General features: G+C 45.9%; 1 protein-coding gene across 2 annotated transcripts in view; it reads right to left on the bottom strand.

Annotated features, from left to right (window-relative positions):
* Positions 1-10,831: 10,831 nt before the first annotated feature.
* The window catches only part of ALDH1A2 (aldehyde dehydrogenase 1 family member A2), a 96,030-nt gene continuing 86,583 nt past the window's right edge, over positions 10,832-20,278 (bottom strand). For both annotated transcript variants that reach the window (XM_061180268.1, XM_061180269.1), the window contains exons 11-13: positions 19,743-19,900; positions 19,356-19,430; positions 10,832-12,742 (exon numbers count right to left, since the gene is read on the bottom strand). In XM_061180268.1, the coding sequence (XP_061036251.1) occupies positions 12,670-12,742; positions 19,356-19,430; positions 19,743-19,900 (306 nt within the window). In that variant the 3' untranslated portion in view covers positions 10,832-12,669. The remainder of the gene's footprint in view (positions 12,743-19,355; positions 19,431-19,742; positions 19,901-20,278) is intronic.

Raw genomic sequence — 20,278 nt, 5'->3', positions numbered from 1 at the left:
ACTGTCCCAGAGTCAGTATGAGGTTAAGTAAGATTCTGGGCTTTGGATATGCCTCTGAATCTCCTAGCTATGTGCCACTGGGCAAGTAAAAAATGCCTGCTATGTAATAGGCTACATGGTAAATCATAATGTTCTCACTCTCTGATCCCTACCCAGTGTTCATCCTTCTAAAATACTTTTGGAAGCAGGGAGGCATTAAAAAAACTCAAATGTCACCTTCTGCATAAAACGTCCCCCCAAACTCACCCTAGCTCCTGCTCAAATCAAAGTTTATCACTTTCTTCCTCTGCCTTCCCATTGCAAATTTTCTTCTTCCTAGTACAGCACTTATGATATTACAGTGATTTATTTCTCTGTCTCGCACATTAGACTGTGAGCTCCAGATGACCAACACTTCTCACTGGCTAGGTATCCCCAGCACCTAGTATACGCCTGAAACCGAGCACAGGGCAATCATCCTGCTGAAAGTATAAATAAATGACAGAAAGAAAGGGGACGTCAAGGGAAGTGGGGATGGGTTCTGGGTGGGTGGCGGCGGGGAGTAAGTGTCAGTGAGCAGAGTGGAACAATACCAAATGGGTGCGCTGGGGCTGGAGGAGGAGATGAGTGGGGGGATGTGGTGATGGAGATGTCTGGCTGGGCAGAGGCTGGGGGTCAGGGTCCCATCACTTCTGATACTCCACCCCAAGGCCTGGAACTCTAGTTCATATACTGCGGCTCCTGAGCTCCTCTCAAATCTCACTGCCATCAACGAAATGGGACTCATGTACCTCCCTTTCAGGGCAGTGGTGAGACTGAAGTGGAACAATGCAATGGGAAGAAACTGCGCGGAGGAGAGGCGCCAGCACGTGCAGAGGAGGAAGCTGGCTCCAAGGGTGTGGCGTCAGCACACAGCCGGGACCAGAACCCAGGTGCCGGGACCAGAACCCAGGTGCCCGGACTGTTAGTCAGGGGTCCCTCCCACTGCAGAGGGCTGCCCCCATGGGAGCTCTAGAGTGAGGAACGTTGGATTTTAAGTAATGCGAAGGAATTCTTCGTATGCTCACACACAAAGCCCATACTCATGGCCAGCTCCAAGGCGAGCCAATTGGATGCTGAGAAACAGGAAACAACCAAGCTATGAAGTAAACTGATCCAAGTGTTGAAAAGATAATTTGTCCAAAAACAGACCCCTGGTGAAGCTTCACTGTGTTATTTATTAGCTAAGGGCAGGAGTATGTGGAAATGTAGGGTTGCTGGGACCACTGCTAGAAGAACCTTAAGGCCATTACTAACTCAAATATCAGGAATGAAGGCTCTTTACTCTCCAGGATTTCCACCTCCTTTTCTGGGAAGATTTTTCAGATATGAAACCAGTCAACTTTGGGAAAAAATTCCTGCATTTAAGTTTTTGATGCCACCAAAGACAGAGAGAGGAGGGAAGGAGGCAGTGCCCATGGTGGAGCTCTTATCTTCCCAGGGGCCTGGGGAGATGCATTTTTTTCACCTTGCCAGGCTTCCTTCTGAGGCAGCACCTGGGGGTCCCAGTCATTCATCCAGCAATTCGGAAGCCCAGCCAGGTGTCTAGCTCTGAGCGCGGGAGACCCTTCCTGGCAAGGTTCCATGCTAGGGGCACAAGTCAGCTCTCCCGGCTTCAGGAGAGGAGAGAGAATCTGGGGCTGGACACACCATAGCCCTTCAGTCCCATACAGCAGTGGCCTTCAGCAAGGCAATGACAACAGCAAGCATAGGCCTTAAGACATGCCAAGCACAGATTCAAGGGCACCGTACATCAGTGCTGCTGTCAGTTCCCAAACACTCCATGAGGAGTGATGTTTTAATGTCTGTGAGCTTTAGTTCCCCCATCTGCAGTAGGGAAGCTCTAGAGGAGACACCCCAAATGCCTATCTTCAAGCCAGCTGTACCACAATCACTTGAGCTACATGTTAAAAGCACTGATGACATCTTTGGAAAGATACCAAGAAACTGATATCAGGTCTACTTCTGGAAAGAGGGATGGGGGATGAGGGCAGGGCATTGGAAGGAAGCTTTCCAGTATATAAATACTTTTTTTTTTTGTCTTTTGAGTTTTGAACGTACCGCATGTAATTATTCAAAAATAATTAAAATAGCTCACATTTAAAATAAGATGAACCACAAATATAGATTTCCAGGTCCTACCTGAGTCCAGAGGAAATGGGGCAGTGTTTTTAACCAATTCTCCAAAATGACTCTGATGCCAGATTCAAGGACTCCTATCCTCGAGGATGACACTTCCCTCCCGACGAAGGACCCTGTTTTACAGATAAAACTGAGTTCTGAGAAGGGTAAGGATGGGGCCAAGTCACACTGTTGCTTAGAAACAGAACAGTAAGTAAAATCTAGGTTTCCAGTACCCAGATCTTCAAACATTGTATCCCTTACCCTCAATCCCACGGGGGCCCCCAGCATCTTCTCCTCTCAATTCTACTTCTCTACACAAGAAAGACTTTTCTTGTCTCAGATCCCTTGCCCTTCAAACCCTTCCTTCAAGCTAATCTGGTAAACTGAGTGATGATGTGTTTAGTGGGTAATAATGGGCAAATGCGCTCTATTAAAAAACACTCATGAACCCTTCTGGAAACATTTGCAATCAATGACTTCGTTTCACTTCTGTAAAGTAATATGGGGGATTCAGTATAAAAATTTTTCTAAAATTCTATCCCAGGAGGCAGGGGAGAAAAAGCAACAGACTTAAGTTCCAAGACCTGGGTTGAAAGGTTTACCGTGTGGAAGTCATCTCTCTTTTTGGCTCATTTTCTACATCTGTAAAATGAGGGCATTAGACTGAATAATTCAAATGTCCCCTTTAATGCTTAAAATTCTATTATATAATCCCTGACTAAATCTGTCTTTTCTGTTTAAATCTATATTTTCAACCATAGGCACTAGAAGATATAATTGTTCTTTTGGAAAAGAGTTCTCAGTAACTAAATACTGTGTAGCTCTGAGCACGAGTAGCATGGTTTTAGCCATTTCAGGATTAGGCGGGTGGCAAAGGGGACCATTCAGTGCAAATTCAATCTTGATCACGAGAAAGAGGAATAGCTTGGGATTCGCTAAAAGAAACTGAAACCAAACAGAAGTTAAAGATGGAAAATAGCCTATTAGAATAGGAGAAGACCCAGCACGGGAAGCTGCAGGTGAGCATGGACACGCCTGATCTCTAGTGATTTCTGCTCCTGCTGAGGGAGGAAAGCCAGGTATACGTCTGAGAAAGAATGCTCAAGAAGAGATGCTCTATTTTTCATTCCCTTAGGTCCCCCTGTACCAGCTGGGATAAGGAGCCTTGATCTAAGGTTACTCTCCTGCTAAAATGCAAGTGTCCTGAGAGCCAACACTCTAAGTCTTATCAGCCATATACTCACCCCAAGTGCATATGAATTTATCAAATCTTTTTATGAGTAGGGCTTTTTAAATTGTGGTAAAATATACATAACATAAAATGTACCATTTTAACCATTTTAAAGTGTATAGTTTAGTGGCAATAAATACATTCATAATTGTGCAATCAATACCACCAGCCATCTCCAGAACTTTTTCATCCTTTCCAGCTGAAACTCTGAACCCATTAAATAATAACTCCACATTTCCTCCTCCCCCACTGCCAGCAACTGCTATTCTACTTTCCATCTCTATGGATTTGACTATTCTGGTACCTCGTATAAGTGGAATCACGCAATCTTTGTCCTTTTGTGACTGGCTGATTTCACTTAGTACAATGTCTTTAAGGTTCATCCATATTGTAACGTGTCAGAATGTCCTTCCTTTTTAAGGCTGAATAATATTCCATTGTATGTATGTAGCACGTTTTGTTTACCCATTCAAGGACACTTGGATTGCTTCTGTCTTTTCTGTAAATAACACTACTGTGAACGTGGGTATCCAAATATCTGTTTGAGTCCCTGTTACGACCAGGTTTTGGTGGAGTGGGAGAACCAACTCCCTACTTCAGGGTTTCTCATAGCCTTCCCATGGCACAGGTCCCCCACCCTCTTTGCTTTAGGTCTGTTCACACCCCGGCATCTATCACAGCAGATGGAGCCCCACACACCAGTGAGCCCTCGCTAGTTGGCAGCTGTGTCCAACACCCCCCGGCTCTCCTTCCCAACCAGGAAGGGCCTGGAACAGCACAACTTGGTGGCTCTGTGGAACGTTTTCCTCACAAGCGTGGACCTTCCTGCCTCTTCAGCTGAGGACACGGATTCGTGACTCAAACTCATGTATAAGAATATCTTCCAAAGTCTTAATGACCTTCAAAATAGGAAACAATTTAATTGAAGGGTATGGGAACCTCTCTCCTAGAGTAGGACTTTAAAGGTTACCAAAACATTTCTGAACAATGTGTTGAATAGACAAGACTAACATTGTGGTTGAGTTTCCTGAAAAGAATTCCTGACAAGCTTATTTATTACAAAGCCCTTGATGTCGCTGAGCGTAAGTGGAAAAAAAAAAAAAAAAAAAAGACAAGTGTTTCCAATATGGATGTGGCTTTGTGCATTAATTTATTTGTTATCTTTGAGAAGGAAGAGAAAAAAAAAGCCAAATCAGAATCCTGGGTCATCATGCCCCAAGCCGAGCCCTCGGGATTGAGTTTCCAGGGTGGTTTTATTTTCTCTAGGTTCTTTAAGGTTATCGATTCTTCTTGTGGGTAAGCCTTGTAACCGGTTTGTAAGAATAACAGTTTCTTGTGGGAATGAAACAGACAAACAGGCAGCAGGAGAACGTGTTCTGGGCATTTTTCAGGTTTGCTCTCTGTGGCCCTTTAGGCTTAGCTGATTTGATGTAGGTCCCTGCTTGGGACAGGGCTCCTGTTTCCAACATCTGGGCCTGAGCTCCTCTGAAAGGGCCAAGAACTTGCAGAGAGTCATACTTTGTAGCTTCAGGGGAGAGGAGATCTTTCAGATTGTCACTCTCCCATAGGTGTTACCATCCCCTTCCTGAGAATCACTGATGGGCTTCAATTTAAATATTCAAACCAGACAAGTGATTCCCCTCCCAGGCAAAAAAGCCACCATGTTCCTTGAATTAGAGATCGATGACAACAACAATAATAATTTAATAATATTCTATTATTTTCTGTTACTATATATAATAAAATAATAACGTCAATACAGCTGACATTTATTCAGCACAAGGTGGTAAAACCCTCTTCTGGGTTAACACTGGCCTGTCTCACCCCTGTGCCTCTTCTTGCTACCTGTGCTTTTAAACAAATGGGAGCCATGATATCCTCTGTGTTAAGAAATCCTTAGATCTCGATGACTCAGCAAAACTGACTGGGTACCAATGTCATTTTAAATGGTGATTATCTTTCCAGCCTCCCAGCATTCACCAAGATTCCTAGTTCCAATCCCACCATCTAACACAGGTGTCCTCCTGCCTGGCTTCTGCACAAGAACCCAAAGCCCCAATGTGCTAGACCAAGGCCAAGGGAAAGTGAGATTTACACCTTCTTTGGGACTATAGCGCTAGTGAATACTTACATATTTATTCATTTTTAATAGTTGCTTTTTTTTTTTTTTTTTGCGCTCTTACAATGGGAACTATTCAGCACTTTACATGTACTTTCTCCTTCCACTCTTACGACAACTGTGTAAGGGAGATAATTTTATCACCCCATTTTCCATGTCAGGAAACTGAGGGCTGGGATGGCTAACTGATTTTCCAAGGGCACACAGCTGGTGAGCCGTGGAACACTTTAGGATTCTGCTCCTTTGGCCACTGGAGAAAATCTTTATGTTACTAACAGGCTTCCCTTTCCGGAATTAGTGTATCAGATCTGAATTTAAAAGACTAGACATATGATGGATGGACAACTTTACACACACACACACACACACACGCACGCCCCTGGTCCCCAGCCTTTGCCTGACGAGCTCCTGTCCCCACCTGCCGCTGGCATTTCTTTTAGCACACACAATTAGGGGCTGGGAGCGGACATGGCTCCAGGCTCTGAGAGTGTTTGGGGGCATTAAACCTCCCTCAGGGCCGCTAGGGAGCATGAGCTAATTGTATTAACAAGTGGCATCTGAAATTTATTCAATTTTACACGAACGCTGCATTGTTTATGAATGAACCTAACTTGGGAAATGGAGACTAGGATCCCGGCTGTTTAACAAACAGACCCTTCCCTTGGGTTTGCCAACCTCTGGCAAACTAACAAAGCACTTGGGTTCATGTTCACTGCTATCCATTGGCTACCCCATGGGAGTCTTGAGAGTTCTTATTCTAGGTTATCATCCAAGAGGACTTGGGCAGAGGTCCTACATTATCCTTCCATTAAACTGGATGCACCTGCCTGGAGTCGGAAAGAGAGAGGTCTTCCCAGGGTCCTGGAATCCCCGTGTTTGGCTCCAGAAGGGGTAGGGATTGGAGGGGTCTCTATTCTTTGCAGCTCAGGGGTGCCTGGGTTGGTGTACTTTTTAACCTGCTCAGAATATAAACTATGAAATCAGCTGCACATTTCTGCAAAACAGGCTGGGGAAATGGTCACCGGCAAAGCCCACTGGGGTCCCCGGGATAAATAAGATGGAATCTAGGGTGGTAAGATAAAGTCTACCATTAGTCTCTTGCTATCTGAAACTGTCTGGTGTGCTCTGTTTCCAAGAGGTTAGACCGTTCGCTCAGGGATGCGAAAAGTCAGGGTGGAGGCCTGGGACAATCAAGCACGTCTAAAAGCAGCTGGGGAGAAGTCCTGCTCCTCCGTCCGGGGTCAGGACGCCGCCCCAAATCAGCAGAAAGCAGTTACAGACAATGGACCTGTGCCCTCAAGAATGAGGAGCAGGGCAAGAGACACAGGAGGGACTTGTCACAGGCAAAGCCCATTAACCATTCCCAGGCAATAAAAATAGAGTTTGGATAATAAAATAAAGCCTAACCTTTTTTCTTTTTCTTGGTGCTTAGTCTGGTTGCTCTTGCTCAGAGGGGGGTCACGTGCAGAGGCCTCTCAACCGGCCGTTCACACCAGAGCTCCTGGGGCAAAACAGCAGCGCCCAGCACCTCAGCTCCGGGGCGTGAGCAGAAGCGCCACGCGCAACACTGCAATTCAAGATGGCGTCGGCGGCGTCGGCGGGCTGTGCGCAGAGACGCTGCCCCCGGCGCTGAGATCTGGAGCCCTGAACTGCGCCTGCGCCTGCGCCTGCGCCCCACCCCACCCTAGAACCCCACCCCCTCCCAGCTGACAGGATCCCTATAAAGCAGCCACGCCCGCCCACAGGGTGTCGGGGGAGCGTTTGGACTCCAGGGCTGGAGCCCGCACCTTTCCCTTCTCTGATCAAAAAACAGAGTTTCCCTTTGCTTCTAAACCGAACTCAGTCTCATTCTGTTGGTTCAGATGACACAGGGCAGGAAGATCCTTGTTGGGGACTGACTTGGAAGGGTCGGTAACAAAACCATGTAGTAAACGAAATTAGTCAACTCGAGCCGACTTGGTAAATAACATATATTTCATTTCACGAGAAGGAAGACAGGGACCTGCTCTTGAGAAACAAACCAAAAAAGTAGGGTTAAAAGACCTTGAAACCATTCAGAGGCGTTCCTGCTCCAGCAGTAATGGCGCTTGCGCCATGCTGGCTTCAAGTTCCTCCTTGCTACGTAAATGGCCAAAGAAAACATTATCCAGGAGTTGCACATCAAAGGCTAAATGGCAGGCTGATTTTCCCTTTAATCTGTCCAATAAGCAGATGAGGATTAGACAATGTACATGTTTAGGAAGAGGACTTCATGCCTTTCCAGAGTGGACTTCCCTGCATTCTCATTCCCAGCTGGTCCCCACTGAGGAGCAGCTGTTGTGTAAAACATTCAGGGTGGCACAGACAGTCCGGCCAGAGCTTGGAGGTCTTGTAATCACCCTATAGAATGTCGGAACAATGTACTGAATATACACAAACAAAACCTGGGGAACAGTTGGAGCTGCATTCACCGCCTTACTCCCAGCTGGCTTGAGGAGTTCAGATGAGGTCCACCTTTGGGAAAGGAGGCCTCCTGGAAACCACAGGAAACCATCCTAAAGAGTCAGGTTCTACATGATGGCCTCAACACTGGATGAGACATGATGGATTCTGATGTCCTATGGACTGAGCAGCAAAGCTACAGAGTCATCTTGTTCGTACTTTTTGTGGTTGTTTAGAGTTGTATGTGTGCAGCATGACATCTCAGACCAACAGAAGAGATACATCAGCCATGATGTTGTTTAATCCTCACACAACGTTGTGAGGTAGGCAGGGCAGGAATGATCATCTGGATCCTACAGAGGAGGAAGTGGAGGCCCATGGAAGTTAAGTGACCTACGCAAAGACACACAACTTGCAAATGGCCAGTAAGGGGCTTCAGGTGAGGACTTCTGATCACTTCTCTGACCCTCTGATGCTTTTCACTCTGCGATGTTGCTAATCGGCTATTTCTGTGTGCAAAGTTGTCACTCTGGATTACCAAGAGGACCTGGAAAAGGTTCTACATTATCCTTCCATAAATTGAATGTATGTGCCTGGCAAGGAGTTACAGCGAGATAGCAAAGAAAACTACCAACTCTTGGCTCTGAGTTGCCATATGAGACCATGAGATTCACGAAGGCAGTAAAGGCAGTAGCCATGCCTGGCCCGCTCTGTATCCCAGCGCCTGTGCTGGCATCTGGCATAGTGAACATTTGTGGAGGTAGGGAAGAGGAGAGGACGGGAGGGAGGAAGGGAGGTTAATTTCTTAGGATCACTGGCCTGCGGTGTTGGCTCTTCTCTCACTAGATTATCAGATTCCCCTAAGACGAGTGATGATAGGACTTTGTAGAAGGTGTATTTTCTGGTCTCATTTTGGCTGCATTAGTTTCTCACCTTTGTTTTGTTTTTTCCTTTACTCTTGCTTTTAATTCATGTGATTTTGTTGTTTTCATTTTTTCTGTTATACTTTAAGCATTGCTGTTGCTGACTAAATATTTCTGGGACATTAGTCAACCAAAAAAAAAAAAAAAACCTAGAAAAGTGAATAAATAGCTATATAAACACATGTAAGTAACAATGGGCATTTCTGTTCTATTTGTGCCCCTCCCCCTGCCAAGAATGCAGCCCATGTGCCATTAACAAATTCTGTGGGGAGATTTTTTTTTTTTCCCAGCAGTCTTGCTATCCCTCCTCTTCACACCTTTCCAAATTCTACTCACTCTTTAACACCTATTACACGGACAGTTTCCTCCTCCCTGACCTCAGCTAGCTAAATACAGCTCTAGTTTCTTCTAACTGAATGTAGCATGTGCCACTTGTGAGCTCTGAGGAGCTCTGAGGCTGGCAGGAGCATGGAGCAGGGCAGTGCCATGGAACTCTCCGACCGACCCCCATCTGACCAAGTTACGGCACGTGGTACCTGCTCTTGCTGGTCCATCCCCTATCACAAAAGCATGTCTTGGCCTCCCTCACCTCTGTGCCTCTGCAGGTTACTCCTTGGAGCAGGAATGCCTTCTTCTTGCTCCCTTGCCTATTGAAATTACATTCCTTCCTCAAGCCTTGTTCAAAACCCACCTCTTCCATTAACTTGTCTCTGACTGTCCTCTTTTCTTGGGTGCCTTCCTGTTTTAATGACACATTCCAGTAGAGTCACTGTTCCTTTCTGTTCTTTACTCCCTACATTGCAATATTTTTGTCTTTTATTATCTAAAATGTCATTAAAAAGAAAGACACTGTCAATATGAATGCACTGAGGGTGTTTCGGAGGAAAAGGTACAATGAAAATCTCAGGGGTTAACAAAAAGACTAATTATGTAGTGCCGATGACAAATCACCAATTGGTGTCTCTGTGTTGGTTTCATTAATGACACCTAAAATGCCATCTTTCTTCATTTTCCTTTATGTCAGCATCATAAATGGATGAGGTTTGAGGGACTTTATGCTTTGAAGAACTATCAAATTATGCCTTACTTTATTCCAGATTCCTGCTATCTATAACATCTACTTGGCACCTAACAAAGGACTTTTACATGATTCCTCTGTGTCCATCTTGTTCTCATTTTCTCTCCGATGCCCGGAGTATTGAACACGAGGTAAATTCGCAGAAAGCCTACAGCCTACGTTTCAGAGTTCACCCCATGCCCCAGGGACGGCATTCTCCGACGCCCAGTTTGTTCCTCTGAGGAACAAGATACCAGCAGTCAGAGCAAGGAATCCCAGTCCAGAGCAACATGTCTCTCCCCGGGTCTCACTTCCTTTGTGTCTAAGTCATCAGTTTTTGTTTTTGCTTCACTTGACCAGTACTTGGGTGGGGAAGCACGGTTGGAAGGAGGGGGTGTGCAGGTCTAAAGGGTGGAAACCGCTCTCCAAAAGCACAACCCTGAGAACACAGAGAAAGCAAACAAGCTCTGGCTGGTCCTACCGTCACCATTTACAGCTTCCTTTCTACAGCTGCAAAAATATTACATCAGGTTGTCAGTTTTTGACTTTGTTCCACTTCGGTAAATAAAAATAAAGCTACTGATAAATGCCATTAGCAAATGTGAGCTCTCATCACGTGGTCCATGTTTGTGAGAACAGGCCTGAAGACTCCTCTACATGTTAGCTTTCACAGAGGCTCCTTTGGATGAAAATTGTCATTTCATATGTTTCATACATGGTTATACTTGTTTGCCACACAGAATTGTATGTATACCTGGATTTTAAACAGTGTCAGAAATAAGGGTCTTGTTTACCTTATGGCAAGAATACCCTCCAAATTCTGCTCAGTAGCCAGAGGCAGCAACATACCTGAAAAGCCCAGCAGCTGAGAGAAGGACCTAGATGGACTCAGTATGACACAAAGACACTGATAAACACAGCCAAATGATCCCGAGGAGTACACAATATAAATGCTTTATTGCTAGCACAAAGGTTTCTTTTTAAGTAAATTAAAAGAAATAAATCTTCATTTTCACATTCTATATTGCAGTTCAAAGGTAACTAGCTGGTTAATGGATATGTTCACTGGGACACAGGCTATAGGAGGAGAGCATGACATTCACATGAAAGAACTCAGAAATGTGGCATCTCTCAAGGCATCTGGCCACTGTCCTTTGTCAATAACAGCAAGGAGAGGTTTCTTTAAGACATCATGAATAGTCAAGGGTTATAAATAGAAAACCGGTATGGTTAGAAAGCAGAAAACCATTAAATACAGAAGGCTATATATGTGTTGCCCATATTTCATATATTCTAGGTTATGTTTGGTACTTTTAAATAAATGATCTTCATCTAGGTTAGAGAATGAATTGGATTTGGCAGCTGGAAAGAGGGAAAAAGGAAAGGAAGCTGACACTGCCCATGTCAGAGATGGAACCTTCAGTGGAAAGCAGAAGAGGAGCGCATGGCTGGAGGAAAGGGAGCCAGCCTGCTTCATGCTTCCCCCTTGGGAGGCCAAGAGCAAGAGTGGTGTGTGGACGAGCCACGGGCGTGACAGGTGGAGATCTGGTGCAGCGTGGCAATCGTGGCACACTGGAACTCTACAAATGGAGAAGGAAACCTCCGAGCCTGGCCAGATTTTCCAAGGTTACTGCCAGTGGATCTAGGGCATGGGAGGCTGAAGTAACACCCACAGCACTGGGACTGGGAGGTGGCGTGCACCAGGGACAGGGACCGGGGTGGGGGGGGGGGCGGGCCGGTGCGGAAGAAGCTATAGATTCCAACTGCAGAGATAATTCATTTAGTATGAATTGTCAGCAGTATTGGAAATGGAATTATTTCTACAAGGCACCCAGCATTACCTTTTTCCAAATTCTCAAGCCTGCTCAGATCAGTTTTTGGTTGATTTTAAAGACAAGCTTTGGAAAAGATCAATCCATGAAAAACCACCCACCCCCTGACTTATTCCAGAATGCTCAAGAAGGAATTAAATGCACAGATGCGCGCGCGCACACGCACGTGCACACACACACACGTCCCTCTCTCTTACCCCCTCAAACCATGCAGTGATGAGCTCCGAGGCTGTGAACTACACATGATGATCTCTGGAGCTCCATCTCCTGATCTTTCACTCATGTTATATACGGATGTAAGAAAGCCAGACTGGGTCAGGAATATCCCAAGTTCTTTCTCCTTAGTACATCTGCAGTGTACCAGCTCCTGGCATTTTCAGTCTGGTCTGGCTCTAACTAAAACCATTTCATGTTTTGCTTTGAAGAAATGGATGACATGAAACGGTAATTTGGCTGCAGAACCTTGGAAAATTGTTCCCGGCCCAAACATCTGCCCCAGATGAGCTCAGCTAAGATCTCCTTGGAGGAGCGGGAGGGGTGCGTGAGCAGGGAGAGCCTGGAAGGGGGAAATGAAGACAATGGAAAGGCCACCTTTGCTCACAAGCAAAGTCCTGTGTGACAGAAGGCATCAAATAATACAGCTCCCTCATTCAGCCCCTCACCCCAGAAAGAAATACTGGGTATGCCCCACAGCTACTCCTCGTGCCTTTATCCCACTTTCCCCCATATTTGGTACTGTTAAGGTGATCCCTCACAGGGTGCCAAGAAACCACGCCCGACTGGTTTGCTTTCATTACGCAGCGAATGGCCTGGCCTACCTGCTGTCATTTAAATCGTTAAGTAAGGACTGAGTATCAAGTTTGGATTCCTGAGAGCTGGGCCCCACAGGGAAAGCAGAGGGGGAGAGTCGTGCAGGCTGGCCTTCACCTTCCTTCTTGGCCATCTTAAGAGTTCTTCTGGGGGATCTTTACTGTCACAGTCTTAACTTCGGAGTACTCTCGCAAACCAAATTCTCCCCTGAAAAACAGAAACGGGCTGTATCAGGTACCAGAGGCCCAGGCAGCCCAACGTGGACTTTCCTCTTCAAAAACCCTGTTCCAACCACTGGACGCCCAGGATGTGCCTGTGCTCTAATGGCTCTCCTAGAGACCCGGTCCGCTTTACCTGAAAGAAAACCACGAGGGTCCTCTCGGCTTGATGGTCTACATTCCTTCTCACTGGTCCTTCGGTTTAATAAGCGGAAACGATACCCAAAGGCCCGCCACAGAAGAGTACAGATCACACGCAATGCCTTAAAGACAGAACCCTGAACAAATACCGTCTGCGGCCTCCACAGAGTCAGGGGAAAGAGGAAATCAAAACAACGGACGGGAAAGGAATTGGGAAGTGTGAGTCAGCTGTCTCCTGAGACTTGCCCTTGGCCACTTCCCCTCCTGGCTCGTGGCACCCTCTGGGGCCTTGATCAGGGACCAAGGATTTCTGTCATCTGGCAAACAAACGTTTATTGCACTGTTACTATGGGGCAGCACCGTGCTGGGCCGGGTGCAGGAGAAAGTAGATAATCGGCCCCGGCCTCTGAAGGGCCCGTGGGTGGCCAGGCCTGAGAGGGAGGAGCGGGAGCCAGGTCACCTGCCTAGGCGGCCCCAGGAGAAACAGCGCCTCCGACCACTGCTTGAAGGGTGCTGGCGCGTGGAAAAGCCTCACTGCTACAGTGCTCCTTTTCTTCCCTTCTCTTCTCTAGTTCCTTCTTATTCCTACCTCTCTTTAATTGCCTTTCTTTCTTTTCTCGATTTCATTGTCACATCAAGCATGTCCTCTTAATTTTTTCCTGCAAAATACTTGACATTTTCTTCTTCTTTTCTTTTCAAAGTCACTCCTCTGTGAAGCTTCTCCTCAAGTTCTCAGCAGAAGGAGCGCCCCTCCTCCTCTGTGTTCAGAGCACCTTGTACCCACCTCTACCACAGCCCTGTCATGCCAGGAGGGAGGGCGGGGGCTGCTCGAGCATCTCTGTCTCCCCCACCAATCTGCATCTTCCTGATCTTGCTTTCTGTCCTCCCCCAAACCTAGCGTGCGGCCCACAGCATCAGGCTGAAAAAAGGCACTTGATAACTGTGGGAGGGAGGAAGGGGGGGCAGGCTTCTTCCTACCCCCTCTTCCCCAGTTCCACCCTGCTGACAGACCATCTCTGCCAGAAAAAAACATAAAAGAACGCTTAGAGATATATTTGAATAAGAAAGGATTAAGAAAGGCCGTTTTTAAAAACAGTCTTATATAAAAGGTACAAAGTTACTGCAACTGGGCTTTACAGTGAAGACCCGCTGTAAAGGATACATTCTGCTTCCCTGGCCCGACACAGAGCTGCCCTCGCTGTGCCAGCAGCTCCTCTGAGCGCCAGGGCACCTGAGTGGTCGCGCCCCCCTCCTCCCCCACAGCCCCCAGAACGTCAGCGACTCAGGCAGCGTGCTGCCCTCTTGTCTGCACTGGCCATTCTGCGTGCAGGAATGGGAAGAATAAACTTGGGATTGCCCCACTCAGTATGTGGCTCCCTCACCGGCTCTGTCCAGGCTGTCTCTTTATTACCAGCTCAGCGCTGGCTCTCGCTGGACTTTCTCCTGCCCTTGGGCAATTGTGCATGTGTCTCTTCATCACGGACATCATCTGCCTCCTGTCTGAAGTGTGGCTACTCCCTTCTTGTTCCCTCGCTTGTGCACGCACTTGGGGCAGGCCCTGAACCACTTTCCTCCCACTCAGATCTCTAACTAGGTTGTGAGAAATGTAAGAAAGTCTACAGAGCTAGAAACCTTGCTTTCGAGTGTGACTGCCAGATCCCAAATCTCTGGGTGCTCAAAGCAACGGAAAATTCTGCTGGACTGGAGGTGCTCCTCTCTCGGGTCCCAGGCGGCCATCTGCTGCGTGGCCGGCACACAGCCTGCTCCAAGATGGAGGAGTGGACTCACATCTGCCATGAAAGGAAATACTGCCCATGGGCCCAGGCCTCAAGGAAAGCCAATGAGAGGTCTCAGGGCAGCACGTGGAGCAGAACACTGAAGGTGGGGGTCGGCAGACAGGAGTGCCAACTCGGCTCTGCACTAACTGGCTGTATGACTCCAGCTGACTCTCTCCCTCCTCTTGGCACCTGGTCGTCTCTCTGACATCAGTTCCTGAACCTTTATATACACATATCACCCAGGAAGCTTGCTTAAGCTGTAGGTTCCTGACCATCCCCCACCAAAGATTCTGTTCCAGCAGGTCTGGGGAGGAGCCCAAGAGACCATGAGATGGGTGGCTATTGGACCCACTCTTTGAGCAACACTGCTGTAATGTCTCGGAATCCAGTCCCTGACATTTGGATTCGTCAGCTATTTCGCCATCTCATTCCAGGGTCTTTCTCTCAAATCTACTTAAATTTTTCTCAATCCAGTTAAATTCTGTGGCACATAGTTCCATAGTTAAGGAAGAAGTCCACTACTGCACAAAAGGCAGACGTGTTGTTATTGACATGCCCCAATCTCTTTGTATAGTCACCTTTCCAGCTGGGCCATGTGTCAGGGCACAGCACATTTAGAAGCCTGTATTCCTGCTTCTTGGCCAGACTAGGTTATATTCCCAAAGATGAACCAAACTCGGCATACGTAAAGGTAAGGTAAGATGTTAGATTTTGGTGTCTCTCAGCCAGCCATTTTAGGAAGTCACTCAGACTCACGCATAAAACAAATAGGGATTTCTGCTTAGGGTGTAGATTTCCCTGCCCTTTTCTTTGACTTACAGCAGCATTTCTCAGAGCAGCGTCCCCAGACCACCTGCACGAGAATCATTCCAGAAGCCTGTTAAAAATGCAGGTCCTGGGCCCTAGCCCAGATCTACTAAATCAGAATCTCTGAGAGTGGATCGCCAGATAGGCAGGGTTAGAAACCCCCTCTCCCAGCCTGTAGGTGACTTTCTGTGCATACGCATGCTGTGCACACACAGACTCAGAGCATCCGAACAACACTTCTCATCTTCAAAGCGTGTGTCCTTAGTTTTTAAAATGCTGAGGTTCACAGCTTTCTTTCCATCCCCTAGGTTTGTGATACATATTTTATAGTTTGGGCTCTATGACCCCTTGTCTCAGGAGAGCTTAAATGAGACGGAAAAGGATGGGAAGGCTGAAATAGATGGAATTAGCTGGACAAGCAGAACTGAGAGAAACTCAGCCCAAGTCTCTGACCCTGGGAATTAGAGGCCAGCCCATCGGATAACCTGTAGAGGGCGGCCCTCTCCACAGCTCTCTGTGGGGTAGCACTCAGGGGCTCCGACAGCCGCCTTGGAGCTCGTTTCCAGAAAGTGCTACTTCCCTTCTCTGTTCCTCTTAGAGGTGGGCAAGGAGATGTCAGGGACCAAAGCTGCATGGAGCCTGCAGGCCATGAGATAAACACTTCTGTCCAGGTGGAAGGCTAAGCAGAGTTTCCAGGACTGTATTAAATGAGAAGAAGAGTGGGGAACCAGGACAGGGCAGGTTCTTTTATTTGAAGCATTTCCTACCACGCCAGGTCATTTAAGGAAGAGAAAACATGTTTTGGGGGGCAAACAGGAACAAAGACTCATATAATTTAGATAAGATGAAGTGAGTCTCATCAAAGAGCACTGTTTCCTAATTATTTTTTAACTGCACTGGGAAGGCCAAATCACTACCGTGCCCATGAGACGAGTCGAGAAAGGCCACTGTTCTGTGTGGTTTTGACACAGCCAAACCGTCTCTTGGACCTTCTTTCTAGGCGAGGGCGATGTTTCTGACAGGAAGAGACTGCGCCTGAACAATGTCCCAAGCCCGAATCCTGGTAGGAGGCTTGCCTGTGATGAGAGTCCAGGGCTAGCCTGAGATGAGAAACCATCAACCAGCAATTATTTATTTCAAGTGTATTTTATGCCCATGATACACCCTGTTAATGATTTGTAACAGTCAATGTGAGCAGCATTCCCAGAGCCAGCGACGGCCCCAACATTTCAGAGACTGGGAGAGCACAAACACAGGGGCAGGAAATGAAAGAAGTTGAATGCATCTTGAAAAGTGGAAGCAGAAAGTTAAGGCCATGTGCAAGTTAAGAAGAGATACTTGGAGTACATGAAGACTTTATAGAAGCTGAAGGAATACTAATAACTTAGCAAATAGGATCCAGACTGGGTATGGGTTCTGGCTATAAAGCAAGTGGGAGGCACTGAAGGCCAGAAGCAAAGGTTCAAGTAAGAGCAGTTTCTCCCTTTCTTAAAACATTTATTAAGAAAAAGAAGGACTGCCTACATAACAGTCATCTACTTGATCAATAATGATGATAGTAGCTCACATTTTCTCAAGGTTTGCCAGATACCTTGATGGATGTTTGGCATACATGATTCTAACATTTAATCCTCACAGCAACTCTGTAGGGTAAGTACTATCTATAATTATTCCCATTTTATAGATGAGGAAACTGAGGCTCAGTGAGATTAAATAGTTTTTCCAAGGCTGCACAGGTATTAAGCAGTAGAGCCAGGGTACATATCTGTGCAGTGTGATTCTAGAAACTCTGCTCTTAGCCTCAAAGCTATATCTACTTCATGGTTTAATGGCTCGGGACTAGAAATTACCAGCTACAGTATCTGAAGATGTAAATCCCCTGTGCTAGTCATGGGTTCACTGCACTTCCCCCAAACACCATACTTATTTCTCCCACAGTGCCTTTGCTCACTCTTCCCCAACTGCTATCCTGTTTTGCTCACCAACCATGAAAAACTATTCCTCTCTCCTCATCTACTCAAATGTTCCTCTCCTTTAAAGGCCAATTCAAATCCCTAAAAAAGATCACATCTAAAGGTTTCCTGGACTTCTCCAGCTCACAACGATCTCTATCACCCCTGAATTCCTCTACCACTCTAGAGGCTTTTCTGGAATTCTTTTGATTCTTTCAATGTTGTATATTTCATTTATCCAACAAAATTTTAAGTAATTTAATGAGCTGCACCTTCCCCTACAGACCAAGCATCATGCTTTGCACAAAGTATGTATGTGCTCAATACTTTTTAGCAGATTGATTGCGAACTAAGCATTTGTTCAAAAAAGTATGCATTCAGTAATGCCAGAGGGAACAGGCATGGAAGATGTTTCCTCTTATGAGTCACAGGATTTAGAAAACATGGATCTAGCTCCTTTCGAAATGAGGGAAAATGAAAGTTTTTGGGGATGAGAGGAGATGTCAGCTCAGGAAGACCCTAGCTACCATTCATTCTCCGAAAGCAATTCTAAAAATCCATTCATATATGAAGTTGCAAATGCAATCCCTCTAGTTTTCCTCTGCCACAGTCCCATTTTTCAGGTCCTTAGCATCACAAGAGGGCAGCCCAGCTCTGATTCTGACCCGGAAGAGTCCTTATACCTGGTTCCCATGCTTCCTTGGCCAGACATCACGGAAACTAAGCCACTAAAATTTAGGTTCAAAGCTCAGATCTGCCACTTACTGGCTGTGAGACTTGGGCAAGCTACTTAACCACTCCAACCCTTAGTTCCTCATCTGAACCATCTGAAAGATAAAGATAAATGTATCTATCCCATAGAATCACTGTGAAAAGCAAATGAGACAATGTTAGGTAAGAAGGCAGAATAAAGCCATATGCAGAGCAGGCATTTAATTAATACCTATTATTGTTATTGCAAAATCCTTGTAATGGGTCATCTTCCTGTAATCTCTGCCAAAACATCCTCTATACACCAAGAATGCTGGCCATAAAAACTTTGGTATCCCCTCAGCTCCCACGGTATGCCCTTTAAAAACCCTCAGAGATTGGGTTTAAAGCAAACTCTCCACTTGTATCTTCAGCAAGTCTCCTCCATGCATCCTGTGCCCTAAGCTCTACAGCCCCAGACTCAAAGATCCTATAGGCACTGAGCAGGTGACAGTGAGTGAACTGGGTATGTGTAAAACTAACACAACCAATATTCAGTTCCCAGAAGCAGGCGTGATGGGGAATAGGGAAAACTGCAGAGCTCACAGCTACAGCAATTTTGCTTTGGGGGAATGAAAATAAGCATGAAATCTAGATTTTTATGGAAAGTCTCCTCATTTTGAATGTCAGGTAAAGGTTTTTAAATGTTATAAGGAAAAAAAAAAAACAAAACATTTCTCTAAGCCAGATTTGTCCCTGGGTGGGCAGTTGGTGACCTCTGTTTTAAACACGCCAAACTCTGTTTTGTGTCTGGACTATTCTGTATTTGCTATGCCTTCATGCCTTTGTTCTTGCTATTCCTTCTGCCTGGAATGCCTGCTCCTAAGAAACTGAAATGTTATTTCCTCTGTGAAGTCTTCTGTGACCTCATCAGGCAAAATTAATTGATTTTTCCTCTGTACTTAACAAGATATTTGACATACTTGTATGATAGCACCTATTACATGGAATTATTGGTACATGAATTTTTCTCCATTCCCACTTAAGGTAAGGGTATTATTGTGTTTTATTCATCTTTGTAATGTGTGTTTTGCTTATACATTTATGTTTTCAACAAAGTGTTTGTTTAGTGAATGGATGAGAGTAAGAGAATTCACTGATGTTGTGAGTGCCCCTCTATGCTGCTATTTGCAACCCTGTTTCTCTTCAGGCACCAGCAACTTTGGACACTTACATTTCTCTCCCATTTCCAGACATCTTGAATCCCCCAAAGGGACTCTGGGCATTTAAGGCATTGTAACAATTGATCCTGAAAGAAGAAAACATGGTACTGTTAGTGTGTATTCTGCTTACACAGAAACAATCCCACTGGCATGATATTTCTTTCGTAAGTTCTATTTTTTAATTCCTTTTTCCCCACATGAAAATTTTATAATTTAAGATTTACTTTGATTTCCTGATCTAGCCAATAGGAAGTATCCCTTCTCAGGGTAAAGTCTTCGGTCTCCCCCATCCTTCCAGAGCCTATGCTTTTATTTCACGCAGGCTCTGGAGAATTACAAGCCCCCTCCCACCCTCATGGAATGTGTTATGGGCAGAACGAGACTGACTCTGGTCTTACCAAACAGTCCCAGCTTGCATTGCCGAAGACACCGTGAGGGCCTTGTTGATGTCATTAGTAAAGACAGCTGCTACAAGTCCAAAGTCTGAGTTATTGGCTCTTTCAATAACTTCATCCATAGTCTTAAACCTCAAAATTTCCTGAACGGGGCCAAAGATCTGCAATAAAATAGGTTGACCCAACATGGTTGCTTTGCCATCCTTTCACCTGTTTTCTATGTTTCAAGGCAAGTTTATTCTGCCTTCATCATTTAAATGATGTTTAAGTTTAGCAGAACATAACTGTAAAAATATCCCAAACTTTCCCAGAATAAGATTACATAAGTCTACCCTTAGAGTTTAACTCCTCCGCTCCCCCACCCTGCCTGGCAACACTTGATTCCACAGTGTGTTCTAAAGCTGTGTTCTCCATGATCCCCCAGGCACTGCTCCAGAACTGAGAACTACCGCTCTGGAGAGTTGGCTGATCTGCAACTGGTCCTCTCCTGCAGAAGCGTGAGGATGCTTGGGTGCTTTCTATTTCCTGATTAACAGCCT

Source organism: Eubalaena glacialis, chromosome 2 (genome assembly GCF_028564815.1).
Source record: "Eubalaena glacialis isolate mEubGla1 chromosome 2, mEubGla1.1.hap2.+ XY, whole genome shotgun sequence".
Classification (NCBI taxonomy): domain Eukaryota; kingdom Metazoa; phylum Chordata; class Mammalia; order Artiodactyla; family Balaenidae; genus Eubalaena; species Eubalaena glacialis.
This window is presented reverse-complemented; position numbering and strand designations above follow the sequence as displayed.